Here is a 27,183-nt window from a genome sequence, read left to right on the forward strand (position 1 = left end):
CCAATATTACATATCTGTGAGTGGCAAAAGTATGTGAACCTCTAGGATTAGCAGTTAATTTGAAGGTGAAATTAGAGTCAGGTGTTTTCAATCAATGGGATGACAATCAGGTGTGAGTGGGCACCCTGTTTTATTTAAAGAACAGGGATCTATCAAAGTCTGATCTTCACAACACATGTTTGTGGAAGTGTATCATGGTACGAACAAAGGAGATTTCTGAGGACCTCAGAAAAAGCGTTGTTGATGCTCATCAGGCTGGAAAAGGTTACAAAACCATCTCTAAAGAGTTTGGACTCCACCAATCCACAGTCAGACAGATTGTGTGCAAATGTAGGAAATTCAATACCATTGTTACCCTCCCCAGGAGTGGTCGACCAACAAAGATCATTCCAAGAGCAAGGCGTGTAATAGTTGGCGAGGTCACAAAGGACCCCAGGGTAACTTCTAAGCAACTGAAGGCCTCTCTCACATTGGCTAATGTTAATGTTCATGAGTCCACCATCAGGAGAACACTGAACAACAATGGTGTGCATGGCAGGGTTGCAAGGAGAAAGCCACTGCTCTCCAAAAAGAACATTGCTGCTCGTCTGCAGTTTGCTAAAGATCACATGGACAAGCCAGAAGGCTATTGGAAAAATGTTTTGTGGACGGATGAGACCAAAATAGAACTTTTTGGTTTAAATGAGAAGCGTTATGTTTGGAGAAAGGAAAACACTGCATTCCAGCATAAGAACCTTATCCCATCTGTGAAACATGGTGGTGGTAGTATCATGGTTTGGGCCTGTTTTGCTGCATCTGGGCCAGGACGGCTTGCCATCATTGATGGAACAATGAATTCTGAATTATACCAGCAAATTCTAAAGGAAAATGTCAGGACATCTGTCCATGAACTGAATCTCAAGAGAAGGTGGGTCATGCAGCAAGACAACGACCCTAAGCACACAAGTCGTTCTACCAAAGAATGGTTAAAGAAGAATAAAGTGAATGTTTTGGAATGGCCAAGTCAAAGTCCTGACCTTAATCCAATGGAAATGTTGTGGAAGGACCTGAAGTGAGCAGTTCATGTGAGGAAACCCACCAACATCCCAGAGTTGAAGCTGTTCTGTACGGAGGAACGGGCTAAAATTCCTCCAAGCCGGTGTGCAGGACTGATCAACAGTTACCGCAAACGTTTAGTTGCAGTTATTGCTGCACAAGGGGGTCACACCAGATACTGAAAGCAAAGGTTCACATACTTTTGCCACTCACAGATATGTAATATTGGATCATTTTCCTCAATAAATAAATGACCGAGTATAATATTTTTGTCTCATTTGTTTAACTGGGTTCTCTTTATCTACTTTTAGGACTTGTGTGAAAATCTGATGATGTTTTTGGTCATATTTATGCAGAAATATAGAAAATTCTAAAGGGTTCACAAACTTTCAAGCAGTACTGTATACTTTAAATCTTCTATATTGACCCAATGTAAAGACACAGTGAGAGTGGAAGTGACACAGAAACATCCAGAACGTCAACATTTACCTCAGATGTGCTGGAAGATTACTAAAAAATCTTCTGTACAAATAAAATTACACAAACATTACACTTAGCATCAACTGCTAACATGACTAACACAGGAATTCCGCCATATTGGTGAACAGCTTTTTCCTACTGAAGTTTCGTCATGAACAGGGGCCTGTTCTGTGATCTGGGCAGTGTGTGAGTGTGTGTGTGAGTGTGTGTGTGAGTGTACGTCTCTGACTGTGTGTGCATCACTGAATGTGTGCGTATGTGTGCGTGTGTGTGGGCGGGCCTAAAGTACGCTCTGACGCTGTTGCGTACCGTAGCCGGTAGCCGTATGTGTATGGTTTGTCGGAGCGAAGTTTTGGTCGATGCATCTGCATACTGATTAGCATTACTCAGAGAACTGCTAACACTGTGGCTAATTTTGTTCACACTAACCGTCTGGCTCATGCTAGTCGTAGGTGTACTGATGCTCTGGCTAGCACTATGGGGAACGGATTTGACATCACTAATGTGGTCCACATTGCTGTTGCTAACCATATGGCTCATGCTAGTTGAAGTACTCTGGCTAACATATGTGCTGTCATTATCACGACCTATACTGCTAATGCTAACTGTGTAATCAGTGGCAGCAGGAGCGCGATTGCCATTTTCAGGGTCACTCTGAATAGAATCATTCATGTTTATGCTAATCTTGTGGTCTGTGCTACAAGGAGCATTGATGCGAACTCTGTGGTCACTCTGGCTAACATCGCCTGTACTTTGGTTCAAGGATTTGCTGTCGCTAATGTTGCTAACTGTTTGGCTAACATCAACTCCACTTCGGAGATCAGTTTCACTGTCACTCAGAGAAAAACCGTTTTCAGTTGCATTAATGCTAAGCTCATGGCTAGCACTGTCTTCTGTTGCTTTGCTAACGCAAATGTCATTACATGTACAAACACCATCACCATCGGCATCGCTAATCTTACATTTTCCTTCTGATCGAAGCACAAGGTTGACGTTCTGGTTGTAAAACAGCGTTTGTGGTACATTTACCTGCGCCATGGTAACTGACTCTCCCCCCGTCTCCAAGGTAACCCTCGTGGACTGTTTGAATATCCTCCTGCCCACGCTGGGGAACAACGTGATTTTCATCCTGCTGGTTTTGTCTTGTTTGGACGGGAGAGTTAGCGAGTGTTTGTGCAGTGTGCGAGTGTGCTTTGTGTGTATGGGACAAGGGTGTGTGTGTGAGAGTGTGTGTACGAGTCCCATGTCCCTGTCCTGTTTCTCAAGTAGCATGTGGTGTGAGATTCCTTCATCCTGGCGTGGAGTCTCATGTTCCTCTGCTTGCATCCCTCCATCTTGGTCATCAATCACTCCACTTCCGCCTGCTTTCATCTCTCCATCCTCTTCGTCCTTTAGTCCATTCTTTCCTTTACACTTGTCTTCAATGTTTATGTCCAAAAATTTAACTCCTCCCTCTTTGTCTTCATCCCTTTCTCTGGTTGTGTTTCCATCCATCAGCTCATCATAAGTGAATGCCATCGTCCACAGCTTCCTCGGCATTTCAGGAGTCAGAGGCCGGAGCCGAGCCGAAGTGCCAAACAAAAACGGGCGGGGTTTATCATCACTCGGACTTGGGATGTACTCAAAGCTGTCCAGTGAGCTGAGAGACGACGTCGCCGTTGACGACAGGCTGGACATGCTGGCCAGTCGCTGAGCAGGAGGACGGAAACGTGCAGAAAACTGTGGAGACTTCCAGAAAGCGTAGCGCCCCTTTCCTCTACTGCGACCCTGCAACACCGGGCTCTGTGATTGGTCAGTTTTAGTTTCCATGGTGGGATCGTCGCAGCTGGACTGCCGGATGACAAGAGGATGGGGCGGGGCTTGGCGAGGACTCGTTGTGGCAAAGCACATCGAAGGCTCAGAAAGACACCTGTCCCGTGACCGACCGAATTCGCCGAGCGAGATGGATTTCTGTGACGCTAAATCGAGCGTGCCGCAGCTGTACACGCCATCTGAGGTTTCTGTCGCAACATTAAAGGGACACAATTTTCTGTTTTCACTCAAGGACAGAGTGCTCAGTGGGAGGAACGGCTCGAGGTCCGGAGAGAGGAGACGAGAAGGAAGGATGTCCAGATCTGTCTCTTCTGAGGATGAGTGCAGGGGCAGGGAGGCCTTAGCTGTTTAAAAAAATACAAAACAAAAAAAAAGGATGAAAAAGAGCTACAGCATGTTCCCGAAGTTCATCTTTATTTTCTTATTATTGTTTATCATTTTGGCCGACAGATAAACATATAAATAATTTCCCTCAAAATGTTTTTTTTTTTTTAATGTTCCCTTTGTTTACTATAAGATGGTATTATATGCTAATCGTTAGCCAGTTGCTTCCTCCACTTTTTTATCAGGTCCAATGAAAACTGAGCAAAAATAATTTTTTGAAAATTTATTTAAAGTTAAACAATCTTAAAATCATTTATAAAATGAACATGAAAAATCCTGAATAAAAATATGTATCTGACTGAGTTATATAACTTTGTTAAACTGCCATTTCCGTAGTTTCTTTTGCACCTAAAATAATTTTAATATAAAAATAGTCACGTGCTAAACAGAAATTGTCAGTAGAAACAAAAAAAATCAGACACGTACATTTTCGCAAAATAACAAAAAATCATTTATCTTCACAAAATAAAAAATGCTGCCCTAAGCTACAGTAATGCCCCGCCTTTTCCTCTGATGTCACCTTCATTTGCATCACAGAATCTGATTGGCTCATGCTTTTGATTATGTAATAACAATTTCTTGAATGCTAACTCAGATTTTACGCTGCCATTTTCATTAAAAAAACATAAATTGTTCACTCTAAAATTGATTCCTCGGGAAGGATGTAAAAGATGTTTTATAAAGAAGTTTAATGTGACTTTGAGTTCCTGTTTCAGTTCTCCAGTGGAAGTGGACACAAGTCTAGAAGAAAACCACAGCATGCTGAGATGCGGCCAAGTTTATCTTCTGCTGCCATGAAATAAACTGCCAAACGAATCTGGAAGCCATGTCACGGCTGTAGAAACTGTACACCAAGAACAAAACGCTGCATTCCCACCATGAGCACCACTAAAAACACTAAATAAAGCAAATAATAAGCAATGAAGAGGCCAGACATCTGAATAAATATTTAAGTTTCATACCATTACTTTTTTAGCAACGTCTCATTTTCAAGCAAAAATAAATAAAATATAATAAATAAAAATCCTGACCTGTGAGGTCGTCGTTTTTCTGCGCCATGTTCAAGAGCGTCGTAAAAGAGTCTTCCACTTCAGCTCCAAAGATGGAGGGAGTGTTCTCTATCAGGAAGCGGACGAGTGCAGCCACCTGGACGCCGGCAACGGAAAAACAGTGCAGAGACAAAAACACGAGTGTACACAAGAAATCAATCATCAGTGTTACAACACAGAAACTAACAAGTCTTGTTTACTGCAAGTGTAGAGATCTGTCACTTCCTGCTCACTGTCAGGGCGACGTGTGGAAGGTTACGTTCACGTTTATGTTCGAGTTGTTTCCTCACATTTACACTTTTGAGGTCCACTGACAATTTCATTTTGCTCGTCTGTACATCTTTTATTTCTAACTGTTAGCCCTCTCGCTAATGTTTCCATTAAAGAAGCGGAACGACCCCAAGACAACTGCTGAGGAGGTTCAAAGGGACAGCTGCATCCATGGCAACAACGACTGCAAAGAAACAACAGCGACTTGGATCATGTCCGAATTCGAACCCGAGACTCTCGGTGATGTGATGTGATGTCAAGTCTGGTTTACACTCCATCATCGGTTCTCAACCTTGGTGTCAACTAGTTCTAGAACCAATTTCACTCGGATTCAGACCAGATTACGAGCTGTGGACTAGGATAAGAGGATTTTAAAGCTGGAACACTGTTCAATTAGGACACGAGGTTTTCATAACAGAGAACGGTTGAACATGTTGAATGTTCTAAAGAGGACTTTAAAAAAAATCAATACAAACTACCACCACCATGTTTCATATTTATCCACACACTAAATTTCACACCTCAGACAAGTTTGAATGTCTGGTGTGTGTGTGTGCGCGTGTGTGTGTGTGTGTGTGTGTGTGTGCGCATGCGTGTGTGTGTGTGTGTGTGTGTGTGTGTGTGTATATACCTCCAGCATGCTCTGGCTCTCCTGCTCCGGGTTCGATGTCGTAGCTCTCCACAGCATGTTGGGTGCGATACACAGAGCCAGATTAGACGCCGTCATCTGATTCACATCCGAGTGTGTGTGTATGTGATGGAGCACTCCGAACACATAACACAACAGTGTACGGTTGACCTGGGGCAACTTTGCCAACACACTACACACACACACACACACACACACACACACACACACGAAGCACATGTGGAGGTGCAGTATTCCACTTGGTTGATGCAAAGTTGGTTTCTGATGTGCTCAAGAACATTGTGATATTTTGAAAATTTTAGACGGACAGCACTGTTTTTTTTTTAACTCATTAATAACCTTTAATGAAAACCAGCATTTTAATCAAGTTAATTAGAACTTTCTGAGTCTGACTCGATCCAAACCCAGAGTGGGAGGAATATGAAATCCTAATGTTAGCACCTGTTACCTGTTTCAAAGAACAACATCCAGCCAGTCATCAGAAAACAACATGTCATCATCTCATCTCATTATCTGTAGCCGCTTTATCCTGTTCTACAGGGTCGCAGGCGAGCTGGATCCTATCCCAGCTGACTACGGGCGAAAGGCGGGGTTCACCCTGGACAAGTCGCCAGGTCATCACAGGGCTGACACATAGACACAGACAACCATTCACACTCACATTCACACCTACGCTCAATTTAGAGTCACCAGTTAACCTAACCTGCATGTCTTTGGACTGTGGGGGAAACCGGAGCACCCGGAGGAAACCCACGCGGACACGGGGAGAACATGCAAACTCCACACAGAAAGGCCCTCGCCGGCCCCGGGGCTCGAACCTGGACCTTCTTGCTGTGAGGCGACAGCGCTAACCACTACACCACCGTGCCGCCCCACATCATCATAATAACAACAATCTAGTCCACGTCTGTCATCTTTTTCTGGTCTAATAAACTGGACTCGTCAGTGTCAGACCTCACTTTGCCTCTGATCTGCGACGTCAACAACAACAACAAAAAAAAACACAGCTGACAATTTAGTAATAAATCTGGTGGAGTTTAGACGCTGGAGATAGAGATAGAGATACCAGTGCTGTCATGTACACACGAGGGTCATGTAGGAGGCAAATCAGTGTGCACATGACTCGTGTGTGTGTGTGTGTGTGTGTGTGTGTGTGTGTGTGTGTGTGTGTGTGTGTTGCACCTCTTCACTGAGGAGCATCTGTACTGCTGATCATCTGCTTCTATTGCACTCATCCAATCCTCATACAGATCGCAACCCAAGACACTTCCGGGCAACTTGCGCAGGAACTCCTACACACACACACACACACACACACACACACACACACACACACACACACACCATCCATTTGTGGGAGGAAGTCAGCTGTGCATTGAAAAATATGAGTTTTTGCTGCATGAGTCACAGGAGGTCATGTGTGAATCAGGATTAAATGTGAATCCAAACTAATCATAAATCTGGATTAAAGGTAAATCTAGAAAAGGTGCAAGTCTGAATCTAAGCTTGGAAAGAAGACTGTTCTGTCTGATTGCTGAAAGAAAAATAAGCACTGCAGAATATATACATCTAAATATATCAAGAAAATTGCTGTGATATAAATCTGGATTAAGTGTTTGAATTCAGCGTGAATGTGGATTAATGTTTAAAAAATCCAGATTAGTCTCGAATCTGGAATCAGGATTAAATGTCAATCTGGAGTGAGTGTGAATCTAAATCTGAGATTCGCCAGAATCTGGATTAATTTCGACTAGCTGTGTGGTCTGGATTATAGACGGATACAAACCACGAACTTGAGCATGAATTCGGAGTCGGCAGTGTGTATTACGCGAGGAATAAAACCTGAACAGAGAGTGTCATTATTGGAAAATAATCAACGCCAGGGTGCTGGGATGAAATGGAGTCATGGATACCAGCCTGAAGTGGATTATTTTATTATAGCTGCACTCCAGTGAGTGTTTTATTCCTCATACACCACAGTAATTTAACACCAAATCCAATTTTTATTTATTTGTTAAAGGAAGGTGTCATAATTTTTATCAGTTTATAGTTCCATCCCTCATCCCTCTTTTTTATAAGAGAAAAAAATCGCAGCTTGTTCCATCGTGTTCCTGAGAAACTCTACAGAAGTGTAAACTCCTCGGTCCTGAAGACGTCAGAGAACTTACAGTTCCAGCTCTGACTGTTACACAGCACTCACACTGGAGACTCCTTACAGAAACAACACACACACATCATTTCTCCTTCCTTTCAGAAAACTTCAACCATAACTATGATGTTTTTAATCTGTTTATTATCAGTGGCGTGTTTGCTGGACACGCCTCAATGAATGAGCTGTTACTATAGAAACCATCATGCATCAGAGCGAGTGCATTAATTTAAATCTGCACTACTGTCAGAGCTGCAGTTACAGAGAATTAATCAACTCCTGAACAACAATCAAGTGGGAATGCAGATGAAATGTTTAGTGGATCGTTTTCTCACAGTAAGGAGAGACGCCGCGACAAACACAGATTCTCCGCGTAATGAAACTCGATGTCCGAGGTTCAGCTTCTCTTTCAGGATCCTGCAGCTCTTGGCATTTGCAGAGCGCCGGAATATTCCGAGTGTTTCAGGACCCTCACGGTACAGCACACACAGTAGATCCTACACACACACACACACACACACACACACACACACACACGCATATATATGGGGATCATGAAGTGACACACTGATTTCATCAGCTGAGTACAACTGTTGCTGAAGTTTTTAAAAAAGAGAATTTCCTCTGAAAGCCTCCTGAGTCACGTCCTTTAAGAAGATTTCGAACAATTTATAGTCAACTGTGGAGATGGAGTTGGGGTCGAGTGCTGGGCTGTGAATGGAGACTGAAGCTGATTGAGGTGAATGGCAAAGAGTTACACCGACCATGGATTAATGCTAATGAGTGTGTCCTGTATTGCAATGACATAAAGGAGAGCGCTGAGAGCCGTGAGAGAATCAAGAAATGCTGGGTGAGTTCGGCCCCGGGATGCCTGCCAACAGTGGCTGTTGGCAGAGAAGTGTGGCACTGAGAATGTCATTGACGCAGTGATGCTGGAGCAATTCTTCATTCAGCTACCAGAGGGACCAGTGAAGTGGGTCCAGTGCCACCATCCGGCGTTGCTGGTCGAAGCCATCCAGCTGGCCGAGGAACAATTGGGTGGCGTTTCCTGTGGCAGGCAGGCACTCTGCCCCTTCTCCCTCCCTCTCTGTCTTTCTTTCCTCTCCCATACTTCCCCTTCTTCTCCCCACTCTCCCCCCATCCCTACACCACAAAAGCAGGGGCTGACTTGGGGATGTGCACAAGTATCCCCTGGTACCTGTCATGATTCAATTTTGGGGGAAAAAACAGAGAGTAGAGTAATGTCCCTGCTTCACCCATCAGTTTATTCTGGGGGTAAATTGGGTTTCAAACATTAGCAAAGTACATATTTTGCAGACGGGTCCTGCTGTAGCAAAGTATGTGGGGAATCCAGTGCCATGATGGCTCGGGAGGAGTCAGGGAGACACGGGGCATCAGCTCTGCATCAGGAAGACACGGAGGCTGGGGAAGGCTTTGCCCCTCCGACCTTGGTGGGGAGTCCCCTCGGGGATCAGTGCCTTGCACTGACAAACTGCTTGATGAGTTACATGTCACTTGCTTTTATTTGACACTGGATTTAACAAAGGGACATTGCCAGATCCCCTTGACTCCATTATCCTGTGAGTAAATAGCCTTTTCCACCCCGTTTGGTTGACACTAATTCGTCACCCTTCTGTTTGGGTTGTTTTTGGACCCATCAACATCTCAACAACTCATGGACAGAATCCTCCATCCACACACCGCCTCTGCCGCTACCTACTTATATGACATTATTGTCTAGAATAATGACTGGCAGTAGCACATTCAGTATTTCAGGGCTGTTCTGATGTCATTGAGGGCTCATGGTAAACACAAAGAAGTGTGTGATAGGACAGGTGTAAGCACAGTATCTGGGCTTCCACTTAGGTCCTGGGCAGGTGTGTGCCCAAGTTTACAAGACACCAACAATTGCAGCCTGCCCACAGTCCAAGAGTGAAAAGGAGGTAAGACAGTTCCTGGGGCTGGTAGCTATTGCTGTAGGTTCGTGCCTAAGTATTCGGAGCCCACTGAGTGATCTCACTAAAAACGGCATGCCAGATCCAGTTCATGGATGGAGCCTTGCCAAAAGGCATTCACTCAGGTAAAAGGTGCACTCTGTGGTGAGCCACTGCTACACTCTCCTGACTTTTCTCTCCCATTTATTTATCAGAGTAACACATCTGCTAGGGGCCCGGGGGGCATTTTATCTCTGGTGATAAAGGGAGAGGAAACCCAGTGTGGGAGACAGTACAGCACCATCGAAAAGGAGTGTCTGGACATCAAGTGGGTGGTCCTCACCCTCTGATGCTCCCTGCTGGGATGCCCTTTCACAATCTGTTCCAATCACGCCTCGCTCCAGTGGCTCCACTACATGAAGGATGCCAACACATGGCTCGCTCACTGGTACCTGGCCTTTCAGCCATTCAGGTTCAAGGTTATCCACAGGCAGGGGTGAAGATGGCATTCTTTTTTTTGGGGGGTGGCAGGCCAGACGGCTCCTGAGCCTGAGTCAGGCGATGTGGGGATGTGGAGAGTGAAGCCACGCAAAGTGAGTGGCAAAGAGTTACACCTGTGATGGGTTAAAGCGAATGAGTGTGTTCTGTGCTGCAGTGAGAAGTTGAAGGCATAAAGGAGAGAGAACCGAGAGACACAGAACTGTGTGTGCAGTCAGTGTGTGTGCTGAGGGAGCGTGTCCTCAAAATAAACAAGTAAAGCACTGAAAAGCAAAACCAAAAAAATTCTACCTGCCTGTCTGCACCGCTTCACTTTCCCAAACCCTCAGAATGTTGCACTCATTTCCTCACCATTACAGGTTCAGGCAGGTTTCCATCATGACAAACCGAGGCCAGTGATTGGCCAAACAGCTGGTTGGAGGTGGGCTGAAGGTCAGTCTGTCCTTCTGATTGGACTTGTCCTTTCCTCAGGGCCCAGCCAATCAGAGATTTTTTTCTCTTGTTCTTTAGAGAACCTGTCACACACACACACACACACACACACAACGACCAATTCAAAATATTTTACATTTACACCCATTCACTCAGTCAGTCTTGTTTGTTTGTTTGTTTGTTTGTTATAACCGCTAAAGAAGCTTCAGAAAGGATTCAAACATGTAAGACATATCTACAATACTGAAAAATCAGTAAATGTAGAGCACTTAAATGCATATACTGCAAAAAAACCATATAAACATAAGCATGATTCACCACCAAGCAGGAACATACACAAAAAATGATTTTTTTCTCAGATCCAAACATTTTAAAGCTGAATCGTCAGGTTTATTCATCTCACTCAGATCTTCCCTTCTGTCTGTGATCACGAGATGCTCATTCTCCTGATTATAACAGGCTTCAAGAGGAAAAAACAAACAAACTCTCGGTCATGATTTGTGTTAACAGCAGAAAGAAGCTATGAAAAATCCACTCTGCCAAATTAAACTGGGTTCATACTGGTCCCTTTTCATTTTTCCCATGAAAGGCACTGGCCATTAAATCACACTTATTATTCTCCACATTTCCTTTCATTCAGGAGATGTCTTCGTCAGCCATTAAACTGGAATAACGTGTGTGTGTGTGTGTGTGTGTGTGTGTGTGTGTGTGTGTGTGTGTGTGTTCATTATGGCTCTAGAATGGAAAAATAAAAAGGACTGGATTTTTATTTTTTTCTCTTGATGAAGAGGTTCTTTCTTTCTTTCCACCTTCAGAAAGCAGAAATCACATGGTGTGTAGATGTTAGTTCTGTTCTCACTCGACGGGGTATGTGTGTTCAGGTGACAAGTGGGTTTATGACTTACACTGAGGTGGACACACACACACACACACACACACACACACACACAGTCATGCACTAAAAAGTTGAGGACACCAGACCTTTTGTAAAAACTGTCTTCATAAACCAGAAGTGCAGGTAAAGCAGTTCAAAGTTATTAATGAACAAGCAATAATAATAATAATAATAATAATAATTATAAGTGTGTGTTGTAAACAGGTAAACTCACCTGCATGGGTGTATGTGTGTAGCGCACTTCGGTTCTTCAGTATAAAACGAGGTGCTGTCGGCTTGTTTGCGTCGTCAGTGACACGCAGTTCATCAGCGCTGTGCCACTGGTGTCTACCGAGCATGTCGCTGACCTCTGACCTCGCAAAGAGTGCAGCAGGATGCAATATGGGAGCTCGTGACCTGAAACAGGAAGTGCCATTATTCAAGCAGGTGCTGCAGCATAAAATGGAGGCATTGATGGAGGTGTAAGAATCCTACTCTGTATGCAAACGTGGAGTCTGTTTATTCCTGAGTTTACGGTAGGCGTTATACTCTGATGGTTACGGTAATTTGCTCGATTGTTAGCAGGGCCGCATTAACACTTGCCGAGGCCCTGGGCAGACACACCCCGAGGCCCCGCCCCCGAGGCCCCACCTCTGCCTGCTGTCAACTGCGCTCAGCAAATTCACCCCCTCAGACGTGCCTGTCTAACTAGACACAGAAACTTAAATAATGACAGCGGCACAATTAGAAATACTATTGAATAATAAAACTTTATATCCATCAACACCTATTTAACCCTCATCCTACCATGCTATTTTACACCTTAATCTTACCATGTGGGGTCCATTTGGACCCCAATACTTTTCTTTAAAATTAAAGCTTATAAAGACAAAATCACCAGATAAGTTTTGTTCAGAACATCTTGTATTAATAACAGCAATACACTAAAGGGCCCAAGGCATAAAGAACACACTTAACCTTCATCCTACCAGCCAATTTTACATACACAAACTACCAGGCGGGGTCCGTATGGACCCCAGGAGGGAATACCTTGAAATCAATGCAGTAAGAACCAATTCAATGCAGCAAACAGACATAACTTTATTGAAGAACAAAATCCACTATGGCTGAATATCAATGATGTATTATAAATGCAATAACATTGCAATAATATTGCAATAACTAGCATACATGTAGCAAATTATAGCGCCACAAAAAAAATTGGCATTATATACATGATTTTTGCAGCTCATGCAGCTGTAAAACATTCTGGATTACAGCTTAGGTCTTTTCTTACAGAATTTAAAACAAAAAAGTAATTGTAAAATAATTTAGGGCTTTTGTTTTGCAGCCTGTGCTTATTGCAGCAGTGGGGTCCACACGGACCCCAAGAAGGAATGCCTTGGTAGTTTCATTATGGAACATAAAAGAAATAAAAGAAGTTAACTTTCAGTGTGCTATTCAATTATAAAATGAAAGAAAGATAAACTTTACTCTGGGGTCCGGTTGGACCCCAGTAACAAATTAATTATACCTTCACAATGCAAAAAGCTGATCTTCCGGTGCTTTAGTGTTTTAATTAAGACATAAATTCCGACAAATTCATAAAACGGTGAGGCAGTATGTCACATATTTTTAAAATGGCAAACAAACATATAGGTGCGGGGTCCAGATGGACCCCACTTGGTAGGATGAAGGTTAATGGAGAAAAAGCAATGGTGAAACAGGCAACTGCATGGTGAAAACATCCATCAGACATCACGGTTAACAAGTCTGGTTCACTAAAGTTTAGCCTCAAGAAGCCTTTGAATGAGTGAGTCAATGAACAACATGTCAAGAACATAACCGAGGCCTACAACAGTTTCTTTAGTATTCAGAACAAGAACATTCATTTGGTATATAACCGTTCGCTTTCATTTTGGAATCCAGGCGACTTTTAACTTGTGAAAACAAAGAGCGATAACAAAGAAAGAAAAATATCTTGCTTCTCAGAAATAAATCTCAAAATGTTAGGCTATGTGAAACATTTCATCCTTTCACACACGTAATGTCCCAAACAGCAGCGGCACACAGCTTTGCGCATTCAGTTTCACAGCCATGGGTCAACTTACAAGGGCACTTTCCTACTTTTCTGGAAAGCGAAGTCATTAATTAAATCATTGAACTCAAGCTGGCGTAGCGTGCGAAGACATGGTGGACAGCGATCATATTGACAGTGACGGGTGATTTATGCGACGGGACAAGGTGGGCTTCCTTACGGGTGGCGAAATGCATCAAAAATGTTATCAGTATGATCAAAACTTCTGAAAATATCGTTACATATTTTCCGATCTCGCTACCTCCGAGGCCCCCTAGTGGCCGAGACCCTGGGCAGCTGCCCATGAAGCCCATTAGGATAACGCGTCCTCGATTGTTAGTGAGCTTTGTGGAACTGATCTGATTGTATCAGTTTGGTATTTGGCCCAGAACAAAAATATATTGCAGATCGTACATTGGAGAACAAAAGAATGAATTTGATTCAAACCTGTAACAAAGGACAAAGACTAAAATTTCAGAATGTTTACATATGAACAGATTTGATTTTTTTTTTGTTAGGTTTAATTTTTATTATATTTATATTTCATAATGTATTATATTTCTCATATTTGCAGTGTAAGTTAAAGTTTTGTGTAAGTTATGTGTTTTTTTGATTTGTTTTAAGTACTTAAGTGTAAATTATGTCACTGAAGCTGAGTCGATTTTAAAGGAAAAAAAAAATCACAGGTCTGGGGATCGATGCTGGCTGATGCTTAAGGTTTCGGGATCAGAAAAGAAAAAGTGGCACTGCCCCGTGTTTAAGGGCGCTCCTGCAGTAGTTACTGTTATTAATCAAGGGGCTCTTGTACATTTATAAGGTTTCTTTTAGAGATTTAATTGAGTATTTTACGATGCGGCTTTAGGATTAATCGGTCATGCTGAGTGGTTTAAGAGGTGCTCTCTCTTTCTCCATTTATATCAATAAATGTGACACGCACTGTAAAAATGCACAAATTAATTAACTACTGTGGACTCTCACACACACACACACACACACACACACACACCTGAACTAACATATCCATTTTGTTTCTTGACTGCACAGCTTGTTCGCTGAATAAACATCATTAGCTCATGGAGGCAGATGTTAATAAAAGTAGACGTTAATGTATTACCAGTACAGCCACGTGTCCGGTGTGTCATCACAAACAAGGCAGAGAACGATGTGCACGTATCACTGAATTTAAACAACACCACAACATGAATTAATGTTGTTCAGTTGTTTTGCTTTCGATCTCTTCCTTCATTTCAGTTCACCAAAATTACAACTGTCTCGGGCATCAGGGGATTATAAATACCGTGTGTGTGTGTGTGTGTGTGTGTGTGTCCTCTCACCGATAAGTGGGTACATTTCTTCCTCTCCATCATACAGCACACAAAGCTGATAGTCTGAGACTCCGCCCTGCACACAGGATGTGGGAAAGAAGGAGAGCGACAGGAAACAGGAAGTAGGAGATATGAAACACAGGAAATGCCAATGAGTAAGCACACTGTTTGACCACCTGCTCCACATCAGAGTGCACAATAAACAATCTCACGTTACAAAAGAACATTTACTCTTGGTTCTACACTCGATCTTCGGTTTGAGCTGTCAGTTCGCTGTTCCTCACCTCATCTGAGACTCCACGGAGAGAGAACATCTCAATCCACACAATCCCATGCCAGGCTCATCTCACAGATTTAGACAGAACAAACCTTTTCCAGGATTGTCCAAGCATTTGTACACATATAACCTCACACCAAGTTTCAGGACCTAAACTCCACCCTTGGGGCACGCCTCATTTTTCTACTTCCTGTAAACTCACCAGGTGATGAAGTTAACTTCCTCTGATTGAACTGAACCTGATCATTCATGTGCGATGCTAAACATCTCAAATATTTACACCACGTTTTGTTTTCCAGCACACCTGACCCAGTTCACCCTTCCCAGTAGGATGGAGATTTCCTCCCTCAGGTGTGTTTTGAGGTTTTGAGGTACACGTTTATCCCATTTGAACCTGGTAATTGGTCTTGATGTATTCAATCTGCTACTGAATTTTACATAAAACAGCAGAGTTCATATTTCATTCCAGTTTTCTTACTGAATAGATCTAAGACCCTTCAGTGTGTCCGAATGGTGTTTGGATTTAACCTCAGCTTCTAACAGGTGAAATCCAGCCATGTTTAATCTACGATGCTAATCAAATTTAAAAGCTCGTGATTTCAGCTCATGTTTCGGACACTTGCTGTATTGTTACATTCATTTTTTTTCAGTTTCTTTTTTAATTTTTCTCCCCAATTTAAGGGCCGTACTCACAGGAAGAGACGAGCAGCGATGTGGCAACCAGAGACCATGGAATGTCAGTGAAATTCGGCTTCTAGTGACAACATGTGAAATAACTGTTGGTGATGCAAAGTGGGCGGGTCCTGAGTTAAACTAATCTCAACTCTGATGCTACACGGTTGAGGCGAGTACCAATAGGAGCGAAGGATATTGCTGACTGACAGAGGACACCAACATAGAACCTGGAACATCCACTCGTGACCAACTGAGAGCTGCAAAGTGATGGATGATGAGCGAATTGCTTTATTTGTGGACGGTTCATCTTTGCAAACTGCTACTCATGCAGCGTCATGGAGGGAACACACTCAAAGGAAAGCGCTGTACAGAGTTGAAGTGTGAATGTTTGAGCTGTTCCCAGACCAGGCGTCAGTTATTAAGCTCATTCTTAGGATGAAGTTTGAAGAAAAGCATCCAAAAGGAAGAAGTTTTACTCACAGTGAGACCGTTCTGCTGTATCACACTCTGAACCACGCCCTCAGACGTAGACTGGACGTCCACACTCACTGCTGTTGTCTACAATAATAAAACAGTTAAAACTCATTTAAAAAACAAACAAACAATGAGCTCCTCCAGGCCATGCCTTCACTGTCATGTCACATGATTCCGGGATATTTTTTCTTCAAAATTCATTAAATTAAGAGAAGATTCACTGATTAGTCAACAAAATAATCTCAAAGTAGATGTGGACAAAAATAATAAGAATAATAAGAATAAAAAAGAAAGACTTTTTTTCAAAAAAAAAATGTTTTGCAAAATTATTTTTCAACTTGATTTATAAAATTGTATTGCATTAAAAACATGCTGGTCTTTGGATCATTTGATCACATCATTTCTGTTGCTGATTCACAACAATATTCACAAACACCGTACAGTGCGTGTTCAGTTACTGTATAAACCAAACACAGGTTGGTGGAGATTCATGAATCTTTCTTCTACATACGGTATTCAGTCACAGTTCTTACAGATCATCAGGAAATATTCAACAATATTTAACAATTATTCCATGAAATCGAATCGTACATGAGCTGATACACTGTAAAATATAATAAGTTGACTTTACTTAAAAAAAATATGCAAAGTCGTTGCCTCAAAAAAAGTCATTTATGTTGATTTAGATAAATTAGATTGGGTTAACTTATTTTTTGTGAGTTTGCAGTACTCAAATTAACTTAGATTAGTTTGATTACATTAACTTATTTATTTTGAGTTTGCAGTACTCACATAAACTTATATTAATTTGATTACATTAACTTATTTATTGTGAGTTTGCAGTACTCATCTTATATAATTTTGATTACATTAACTTATTTATTTTAAGTTTACAGTACTCAAATCAATGGAATTCATGAATATTAAGTTAAATTTATGAAAAAAGATATCTGAAAGCCATTGATTTGAGTACTGTAAACTTAAAATAAATAAGTTAATGTAATCAAAATTATATAAGATGAGTACTGCAAACTCACAATAAATAAGTTAATGTAATCAAATTAATATAAGTTAATTTGAGTACTGCAAACTCACAAAAAATAAGTTAACCCAATCTAATTTATCTAAATCAACATAAATGACTTTTTTTGAGGCAACGACTTTGCATATTTTTTTTAAGTAAAGTCAACTCATTATATTTTACAGTGTAGCTGATGAGGTGCGTAGCACTGAGATTGAGTGGAATTCTCTCCACATACACTGGATTTTGAGAAATGCAGCATTTTAATTTTTATCCATAAGTGCTTATCCTGTGCAGGGTTGCAGGCGAGCTGGAGCCTATCCCAGCTGACTACGGGCGAAAGGCGGGGTTCACCCTGGACAAGTCGCCAGGTCATCACAGGGCTGACACATAGACACAGACAACCATTCACACTCACATTCACACCTACGCTCAATTTAGAGTCACCAGTTAACCTAACCTGCATGTCTTTGGACTGTGGGGGAAACCGGAGCACCCGGAGGAAACCCACGCGGACAACATGCAAACTCCGCACAGAAAGGCCCTCGCCGGCCACGGGGCTCGAACCCAGGACCTTCTTGCTGTGAGGCGACAGCGCTAACCACTACACCACCGTGCCGCCCCATTTTTATTTTTTACAAATTCGATAAATAAAAACTTTATACAAAACGTCCAACAAAATAATTTCCGCTTACAACGTAAACAAACTGCCGAAATGACAGGAGCAATTTGTGAAAAATGTGATAATAATAATAATCCTTGAAAAATAAAAAAGACACGTTCTTACCATAAAATACTTTTATTCCATATACTGTTGTTTTGATTTTTTTGTGTGTATTTTTTGGTGTTTTGTTTTCGAGTAGTTTTTATTCCGTCCTCGGTTGGCTCAGCAACACGCTCCGCCATTTTGTTTTTCTCTCCTCACGGTATACGAGCTGATATCCTAGTAGCAGAGTAGCCAATCAGAGTGCGTGATTGCTCATATCCAGTGAATGTGGAGAGAATAAAAACAAATAATATACACTCCTCGGCCACTTTATTAGGAACCCCCATACATCCCCCTGCTGTTCTCTGCAGTTCTGTAATCAGCCGATCCCTCCACAGCAGCACGATGCATCAAATCCCACAGATACAAATCCAGAGCTTCAGTTAACGTTCACAATGTTCAAACATCAGAACGGGAAACATTGTGATCTCACAGTGAAGTGTGACTTTCTTTCTTTCTTTCTTTCACTGTGGCAGTATGGGTGTTGGTTTGAGCCAGATGAGTGTGAGGTTTGAGTATTTCAGAAGCTGCTGATCTCCTGCTGGGGTTTTCACACACAACAGTCTGTAGAGTTTACACAGAATGGGGCGGAAAACAAAAAACACTGAGGCTACGTTCACACTGCAGGCTGAAGTGACTCAAATCCGATCTTTTCGCCCATATGTGACCTGTATCCGATCTTTTATTGACAGTATGAACGACACAGATCCGATTTTTTCAAATCCGACCCAGGCCGTTTGGATATGTGGTCCTAATTCCGATTCCTATCCGATCTTTTCATATGCAACTTCAGTCTGAACCGCCAGGTCGCATTCATCCGACTTACACGTCATCAACAAGCCACAAATGTCACTATTCTACGCTGAAGTAGGCGGTGGGTCTCTCAAAAAAAGTTACAACAACATGGCGCATAATCACGGGCGCAGATAGAGGGGGGGACTCGTCCCACCCAGATTTAAATTCACCTCGCTCGGTCCCCCCCACTTATAGGGAGGAAAAAACGTCTATGCTGTCTTTCTTTGCATAAGGCAAACCTCACGGAAAAATCAAAAGACTAATTACCATTCGGTTTATTGAGGTGCACAGCAGTGTATACATATAGTTGCAACAACTCACATAAAACAAAACAAAGACTGATATTCGGTTGGTTGAGCTGCGCAGACTGCACAGGTTGCGAGCTCGAGCTTGGTTGCTATGGTAACCCACAACAAGTTTGACAGGCATATCGGGGTTGGGGTTGGTTTGCTGGCAGCTTTGTCCCCCCCCCCAGTTTTTTGTCCCTCCCAGTTCAAAAAATGTATCTGCGCCCCTGCGCATGACATCAATGCGAGGGACGCTTCGGGCTGTGAAGGTTCTGAATCTTCTCAATGGAAGGACGCAGAGGTTAGGGAGCTGATTTCCATTTGGGGGGATGCAGCTATTCAAGCTAGATTGGATGAGTCATACCGCAACCGGGCGGTTTTACTTCCGTAAACACTGGCCATGCTCACTGCGTGTGACGTCGTCGTATCCTGCAGTGCGCATGCGGAACACTTTTAGGTCGCTTTTCGTTCATACTGAGGATCACATACAAGTCGCATATATTTGTTAATGTGAACGACCTCACAAAAAAATCGGATTTCACAAAAAAATCGGAATTGAGCATTAAGCCTTGCAGTGTGAACGTAGCGTGAGTGAGTGAGCGACAGTTCTGTGGGTGGAAACAAACGCCTTGTTGATCAGAGAGGGTCAGAGGGAAATGGACAGATTGGATTGAGCTTTTTTGCCAGGAAGGATATAGTAACTCATATAATCACTCTTTACAACCGTGGCGAGCAGAAAAGCATCTCAGCATGCAACAGAAAACAGAAGAACACATTGGGTTCCACTCCTGCAGCCAAGAACAGGGATCTTAGAATCAACAAGTTCTTAAAGTGGCCGGGGAGTGTATATGTTCTTGAGTCCTGGGCTTTGTGAAATTCTGAAAAGAAAAAAAAAGGCAGTAAGTCTGATGTGGTCATGTGTGTAATAATCCACCTGTATTGCAAACACACAGCACTTCTGAACTGATTTCTGAGATCCTACAGGAAGTTCCAGCAGGACATGTCGAGTCTGGGGATCAGAGCTCATCGAAGAATCACCATCCAACCCCACAGCTGAGACGAACAGCGTCAGGTCGGAGTTTATTATAACCTCGGGTCAGTCAGGCTCGGGGCAGCACCAGGGTTCGGGCCTTGCTCCAATTCTGTTTATCATTGTTGACTTCCCGTGAGCCCGCGGTTAGATCCTCAGAGATCTTATCAAAATATGTTTAGTTTGAGGGAAGCTTGTGAGATAATCCATCAGCACTGCAGTGGAACTGTTTAGAAAACTTCAAAGACAGAATTTAATTAGCGTTTAAACTGGGGTTGATTCCTCCAGGATGGAAATCAGTCAGTGCTGCTGAGGTCCAGTGCATTTTTTAAAATCTTTATCTGTTTTTTTTTTAGAAATGGATCTTGTTTAATGGAAAGAAATGCACCATGTTCCCTTCGACCCACACGCGGAAAAACGGCAGGAGGATCTGGATTCTAGATGAAACCCCTTTCTCTTCTACTCGAGTGCTTTCTGGACGAACTTCTCTCTGAGGACTTCTGTAGGACGCTCGGGATAAAAGAGCTGTCAGCGTTAATGACTCTTTCCCAGCAACAGAAGAGGTACAGATGCAAAAAAAAAAAAAAAACCTTTAAAATTGTTGATTCGAGATACAAAGAAAGGGAAGGAATGGTTCCATATACAAGCAAAGAGTTCCAGATTCTAGAAGAATTTTTTGGCACCAAAGAAATCATCCAGAAAGAGAAGGAAGATTTAAAATAAATAAAAGTAAATTTTTATTTATTTTAATGTGAGGGAAGGTTTTCTAGATTCAAAAGAGCAGATTTCAGAAGCAAAAGAGAGAGTTCAAGAGTTCTATTTCTATTTTATTTATTTCTACTTTTTTGAGAGTTCTATTTTTTCAACACTTTTTTAATGTTTCATTTATTTTGCCTCTAGACTCGGCTCTCACTCGTATAAATCTGCACTCGTGTCATGTGCTTGAGGTCAGGAGCGGGTCGTTTTAATTCCCTTACGCTGCTCGTAAGTCGCTCTGGCTCCAGATTCAGTTGTAACTCAACTCTGGAACATCAACATTAATTCTCAAAATAAAGAACTGATCTAATTCCCAACCCTCCCACTACACAACACACACACACACACACACACACACACACACACACACACTTTCCTCCTTTGTGTTTAATAAAGTGAGGGCGAGGGTTCGAGAGAAACTCACCACCACTGAGTCGAACAGCTGAACATTCAGGATGATACGGTTCGGGATCAAACACCGCCTGGCTCTCGTGCTGTGCCTGAAATCATCATTATTAAACACACACATCAAACACCACAAATTTCACCACCAATCAGATTAATGATTATAATTCAAAAAACCACCCACACCCACACAAGGGCCGGACGTACACACCGGAAGAGGCGCAATCACAGTACTCTCACACTGCGTGATTGTGGTCATGTGACTGAGTGAAATGGTTGCTGGGACGTGGAGTCTGGACGTAAAAACCCAGAAGCGCTGACGTGACAAATATAACACACCATGAGGCAGTGTGTTTTATTCCTCTTACACCACAACAATACACCAACAATTACACCTTTTATTTATTAAACAACACATTTTCACTTTTTATCCGTTTATCGTTCCATTAAACATGTAAACGAGTTAGTTCCTGTTATAGCAGCGATAACCAGTCGTTCCCTCACCAGTCTCTCTTTATTCTCGCTCTTCACTGAGAAACCACAAAGAAGCGTAAACTCCAGTAAGCGTACAGTTCCAGCTTCCCCTCTGACTGTTACACAGCGCTGACACTGGAGACTCCTTCCAGAGACGACACACGCATTTATCAATCCAGAAAACATCTTTTTGACCTGATTATGCGTCGCGTCTGCCAATGAGAAACCGTAGGAGCTAAACGTATCTTCTTCAGCGAACTAAACACAAATTAAACAGCGCACTGATCCGTGTGATTCACATTACACACTCAGCGACATTCTCAGCTCAGATTAGCAAAGCGAGCTAACTGTACTCGCTACATAAACTCACCAGAGGCACCAACGATCTCTGCGACTTCCTTCCAAGCTTTATTTTACTTCATAACATCTCTGTACACATTTAACAAGAGCTTGTAGATGACAGGAGAAGATGAATCCACGCTTAGAAGATTTTCTGTTGCATTTTGCGGGAACTAATTGCAGGTAGGAACTAAAGTGGTGAGGGGGAACTGAAGAAATGTCGCATCCACCACGCGCTCGGTGAGATCGGTTCGAGGCGATCGTTCAGGTTTGCTTTACAGCGTTGTGCATAATTTTTACAGAATTGAGAAAATGTCAGTTCAGCTGTTGCTTGTTGATGAAATCGTGGCTCCGTGTCACTCATGTGCGTAGAACTCGAGCATTCGCCTGTTGCTGTGTTACACGGTAACGGCGGGATCCTCGTACACCAGGCCCTGGGTGAGTCTCACTAATGATCTGCCCATGTGTCGTGTTTTTTCCTCACCATTGTAAAGCACACAGCCACTTGTCCTTTGTCTCTGCAGACCTGTGAAAACACAGATTTGTTACGCTGGTTGTGTGTCGTTTTTTTGTTATTTCTTTCTCCTGTATTATTTTGTATTCATACTTTTCATTATTTTGTTGGTTTTGTGTTGTTTGTTGTGACTGTGTTTTGTTTACTGGACAAAAACAGGACATTTATTACCAAAGATAAAACCGGCATATTTTACAAAATGTGTTCTTAGAAAATCGTTTACAGTCTGCAGAAACGCACAAACGTTCATCTCCACACTGACTGAGGGATTAATGATTCTCCAACTGAAACACATCACTGTAACTCCACGGCAACATTTAACCTCGGAGGAGGAAATTAAAGCGTGAGGGTGTAATTAGGGTCTGAAGGTCACACCTGAGTGTCACAACGTAATTGGTTGTTGGCCAGCCAATCACAAAGGAGGTTCTGGTGCTGAGCTTCTTGCTTGTGACACGATGTGTACAGGACGAGACCCAGATTTCAGAGAGATTCACCTGAGCTTTCAGCTTCAGAAACAGAGATCTACACACACACACACACACACACACATTAGAGTCTCAGTAAAGTGTGTGTGAATATATACACACACACACACACACACACACACACACACACACTTGGTTTTGGCAACAATAAGCGAGTCTGTGGAAAGTAGGAGGAGCCTCTCTCGCGTCTTGGAGCCATTGGTGAGATGGGCGTGGTCTTCCAGGAGAAGCAGTGCATTCTGTGATGTGTGATCTTCCCAGTATGCATCACTGCAGGAAACACAAACATTGCAGTGTTACTATGGTAACAACCATCTGATTATCAACTAAATCAAACCGCACTGTTAAACTCTGAACTGTGATTGGTCGTCAGGTGTTGATTAATTCTCTCTAACAGCAGCTCTGGCAGTAGAGCAGGTCAGTGTTGGAGTTGAGTCACTAAACCTCGAGTCCAGTCTCGAGCCCCCGGTGTTCAAGTCTAAGTCAAGTCCACGGTCATTAAAGAAAATGTCGAGTCCGAGTCGAGTCCACTATTGATCCGAGTCGAGTCTGAGAACAAGACTCCACCCACACCATGTGACGGTGGCTGTTGCTGCCTTTATGTGAAAGCGTTTCTGTTACTGTGTTGGACTAACGTTCCTGCTCCACTGCCCCACCTTAGTCAACAGGCTCCAGATAAAAAGCTAGTTCATCACTCAGCAAGCCCCGCCCACTATCAACAGAGCAAATAACATGAGAGAGGGTTAACACTAGTGAGTTCATTGCTCAGCAAGCCCCGCCCACTATCAACAGAGCAATGAACACAGCATGTCACTTCCTTCTCTGGGTGGAGTCTCGCCAAATGATGATTAAAGTTCCCCGTTATCTCCTCGATAGTTTTTCTACATATGGAACACAGAGCAGTGCATTTTTTCCCACTGCACGAGAAGTCAAGTCAAGTCGAGTTTATCTGTATAGCACTTTTAACAATAGACATTGTCCCAAAGCAGCTTTACAGAATTTGAACGACTTAAAACATGAGCTAATTTTATCCCTAATCTATCCCCAATGATGAAGCCAGTGGCGACGGTGGCAAGGAAAAACTCCCCCAGACGACATGAGGAAGAAACCTCGAGAGGAACCAGACTCAAAAGGGAACCCATCCTCATTTGGGCAACAACAGACAGCCTGACTATAACATTAACAGCTTTAACATGAAGTCAGTTTCGTTGATGTTGTAACTCTTCATTGATGGAAACTTGAGTGCAAAACTGTTCATGACAACTGCAGTCCTAAAGTTAGCAAGACAACTGTAGTCCTCTAGCCTGGGCCCGCCCATCCTAAGCGTGACGCAACACGAGGGCCTGTTGCGAGCTTAGTCTGGCCAGGCAAGCTATCTCCAGCTCTTGCAAGCTCCCGAAAAATTGGGAACCAATCAACTTTGAGCATCTCCAACGGCCCTGGGTAGAGGCGTGTTCAAGGCACTGACGTAGTAGAACTGCGACCGGAAGCCATAGATTGTTTACAGAATCTATGCCGGAAGCGCTTCATTCACATCACGAACATGGAGCAGCGGCAAGCCTTTAACACAGCGGTAGATGCTGTATTGAAAGCATTCAACGGGAAGTTCTCATTGAAAACGGAGCAAAGAGCAGCCCTGGAGGTATTTATTGAAAGGAAGGACGCTTTCGCCTTGCTCCCGACCGGCTTCGGTAAGAGTTTAATCTACCAGTTAGCCCCGTTGCGTCGCATACGTCAGAGGAAAGAGTGATGTGATTGGTTTAAGCTTCGTCACAGCCTTTTCTGGCTTCGACCAGTAGCAAACTGAGGCATTTCAGGGAGGCGGGTCAAGCACGCACTTTGGGAAATGGTTGGGCTTAATATCTTGGCCAGACCAATAGCTCGGAGAGCTTTGCAGTCGCGTTAGCCAGACTAGTAGTCCTCAGCCATAACAGCATTACTGTAAGAGTCCAGAGTGTCCTCCAGGTGTGACTTTCAACTGTCCTCATGGGGCCGTCCTCCACAGGAGCAATGTGATGAGACTCCAACCAGACGTAGGGCACCAGGATGGATCAGGCAGAAGTCTGTATAAGCAAAGCAAACGATTCTAGGGGCTTCTCTCCAGGCATTTTAGCGCCATTAATGTTAGTTTGTTCCTGAATATGACGTATGAACAGGTGAATGTGCATTCTCTTGGACAAAATTAGTACAAAAATTAATGTAGATATAAATATCTTATGCCAAATTATTATGGCATTTTACAAAAAATAAAGAAAAAAATCCATCTGAGTCCTCGGCTCCAATTTACGAGTCTCAATACAGTTAATGCACGAGTCAGAGTCAGAGTCCAATCAGAGTCAGAGTCATCAGTGCTCAAGTCCAAATCATGAGTCCTCAAAATTAGGGCACGAGTTGGACTCGAGTCTGAGTCCTAGACTTGAGTACTACAAGCCTGATGCAGGTTTATATTAATGCTCTCGCTCTGATACGTTATGGTTTCTATAGTAACAGCTCATTCACAGGGGCGTGCCCAGCAGACGCTCCACTGATAATAAACAGATTAAAATGATGTGTGTGCATTGTCTCTGGAAGGAGTCTCCAGTGTGAGCGCTGTGTAACAATCAGAGATGAAGCTGGAACTTTAAGGTCTCAGATGTTTTCAGAACAGAGACATTTACACTCTTCTTCTTCTTCTTCTTCTTCTTCTTCTTCTTCTTCTTCTTCTTCATGGTTTCTCAGTAACCTGATGGAACAAACTGCATTTATTTTGTCTTTAAGAGAACTTTAAGAGAGAGAATAAAGAGAGTCTGGTGACAGAATGAGTGTTGATAGCTGCTATAACGTCAGTGACAACAGGAACTCACTCAGTAAATATATATATAAATGGATAAAAGGACGGGAAGATTGATAATAAAACTGGAATTGTAGTTAAATTACTGTGGTGTCAGAGGAATAAAACACTCGGGGTTTTGCTGTTAAAGAAAAATAATCAACTTCAGGATGGTCACAGTAACCCCACCTTCATCTCTCTCTCTCTCTCTCTCTCTCACACACACACACACACACACACACACACACACACACACACACACACAGTGTATATTTTACTTAATGCCTGAACTATGTTAATTAAGTGTTAATAACTGATCTCTTCATGACTTTACACAGTCAGTAAATAATTCATGAGAATTTACGGATGGAGTTAAGGATAAAGTAAACTGCATGCTCACACGGCGTTCATCTATTAAATAATAGTTACTAATGTTTACACACTATAATAAGGTGGAAATGATTTGTAATTAATGAAATCTACTACCATGTAATAATTAATTAACAAACACACATGAGTGTGAAATGCTACCAAAAAAAAAGGAAACCCAGTTATCGTCTCTCTGCCTCTTGTCGCTTTCACTGCTGGCATGAATGACGCAGGTTATGAGGCTTTCTGCAGTGTGTGTGTGTGTGTGTGTGTGTGTGTGTGTGTGTCCACACTGCATTCCTGCCCATATAAGGTTGAGTAAAACTGGTAGCACCAAATCATTGAAATGTAAACAGTGCCTGCGTGTGTGTGTGTGTGTGTGTGTGTGTGTGTGTGTGTGTGTGTGTGTGTGTGTGTGTGTGCGCCTTCCCTGAGACTCTCTGGGGAGGAGGAGGAGAAGGAGAAGAGGAGGAAGATGAGGAGGAAGAGTAGAAAAAAGAGGAGGAAATGAATTTCTGAGCTCAGCCCATGTTGTCCATCTTTAATGGGGTTTATTCCCCTGTTCCTTCGACCTCAGCAGCTCCTGGAACAGTTTATTTCTGTGCTGTGTCTCAGTTGGCTGTCTGTTCCATCACACACTTTATATTCACAACTCAGATCCTACACTCTCATCTCAGTGCGGTGAATTATTTCTCTAACATCTGGCCCAAACAACCACAACTCTACCATCTTATTTATG

At 42.7% G+C, this 27,183-nt stretch overlaps 1 protein-coding gene across 1 annotated transcript in view; it reads right to left on the reverse strand.

The window, feature by feature from the left end:
• Positions 1 to 1,417: 1,417 nt before the first annotated feature.
• The window catches only part of arhgap20b (Rho GTPase activating protein 20b), a 57,090-nt gene continuing 31,324 nt past the window's right edge, over positions 1,418 to 27,183 (reverse strand). The window contains 14 exon segments of the mRNA XM_060912290.1: positions 1,418 to 3,671; positions 4,743 to 4,857; positions 5,662 to 5,851; positions 6,862 to 6,971; positions 8,164 to 8,325; positions 10,612 to 10,775; positions 11,802 to 11,888; positions 11,891 to 11,983; positions 14,978 to 15,044; positions 16,401 to 16,478; positions 21,474 to 21,549; positions 22,752 to 22,793; positions 23,157 to 23,303; positions 23,399 to 23,536. Coding sequence (XP_060768273.1) covers positions 1,651 to 3,671; positions 4,743 to 4,857; positions 5,662 to 5,851; positions 6,862 to 6,971; positions 8,164 to 8,325; positions 10,612 to 10,775; positions 11,802 to 11,888; positions 11,891 to 11,983; positions 14,978 to 15,044; positions 16,401 to 16,478; positions 21,474 to 21,549; positions 22,752 to 22,793; positions 23,157 to 23,303; positions 23,399 to 23,536 — 3,490 coding nt within the window. The 3' untranslated portion in view covers positions 1,418 to 1,650.

Source organism: Neoarius graeffei, chromosome 28 (genome assembly GCF_027579695.1).
Source record: "Neoarius graeffei isolate fNeoGra1 chromosome 28, fNeoGra1.pri, whole genome shotgun sequence".
Taxonomy (NCBI): domain Eukaryota; kingdom Metazoa; phylum Chordata; class Actinopteri; order Siluriformes; family Ariidae; genus Neoarius; species Neoarius graeffei.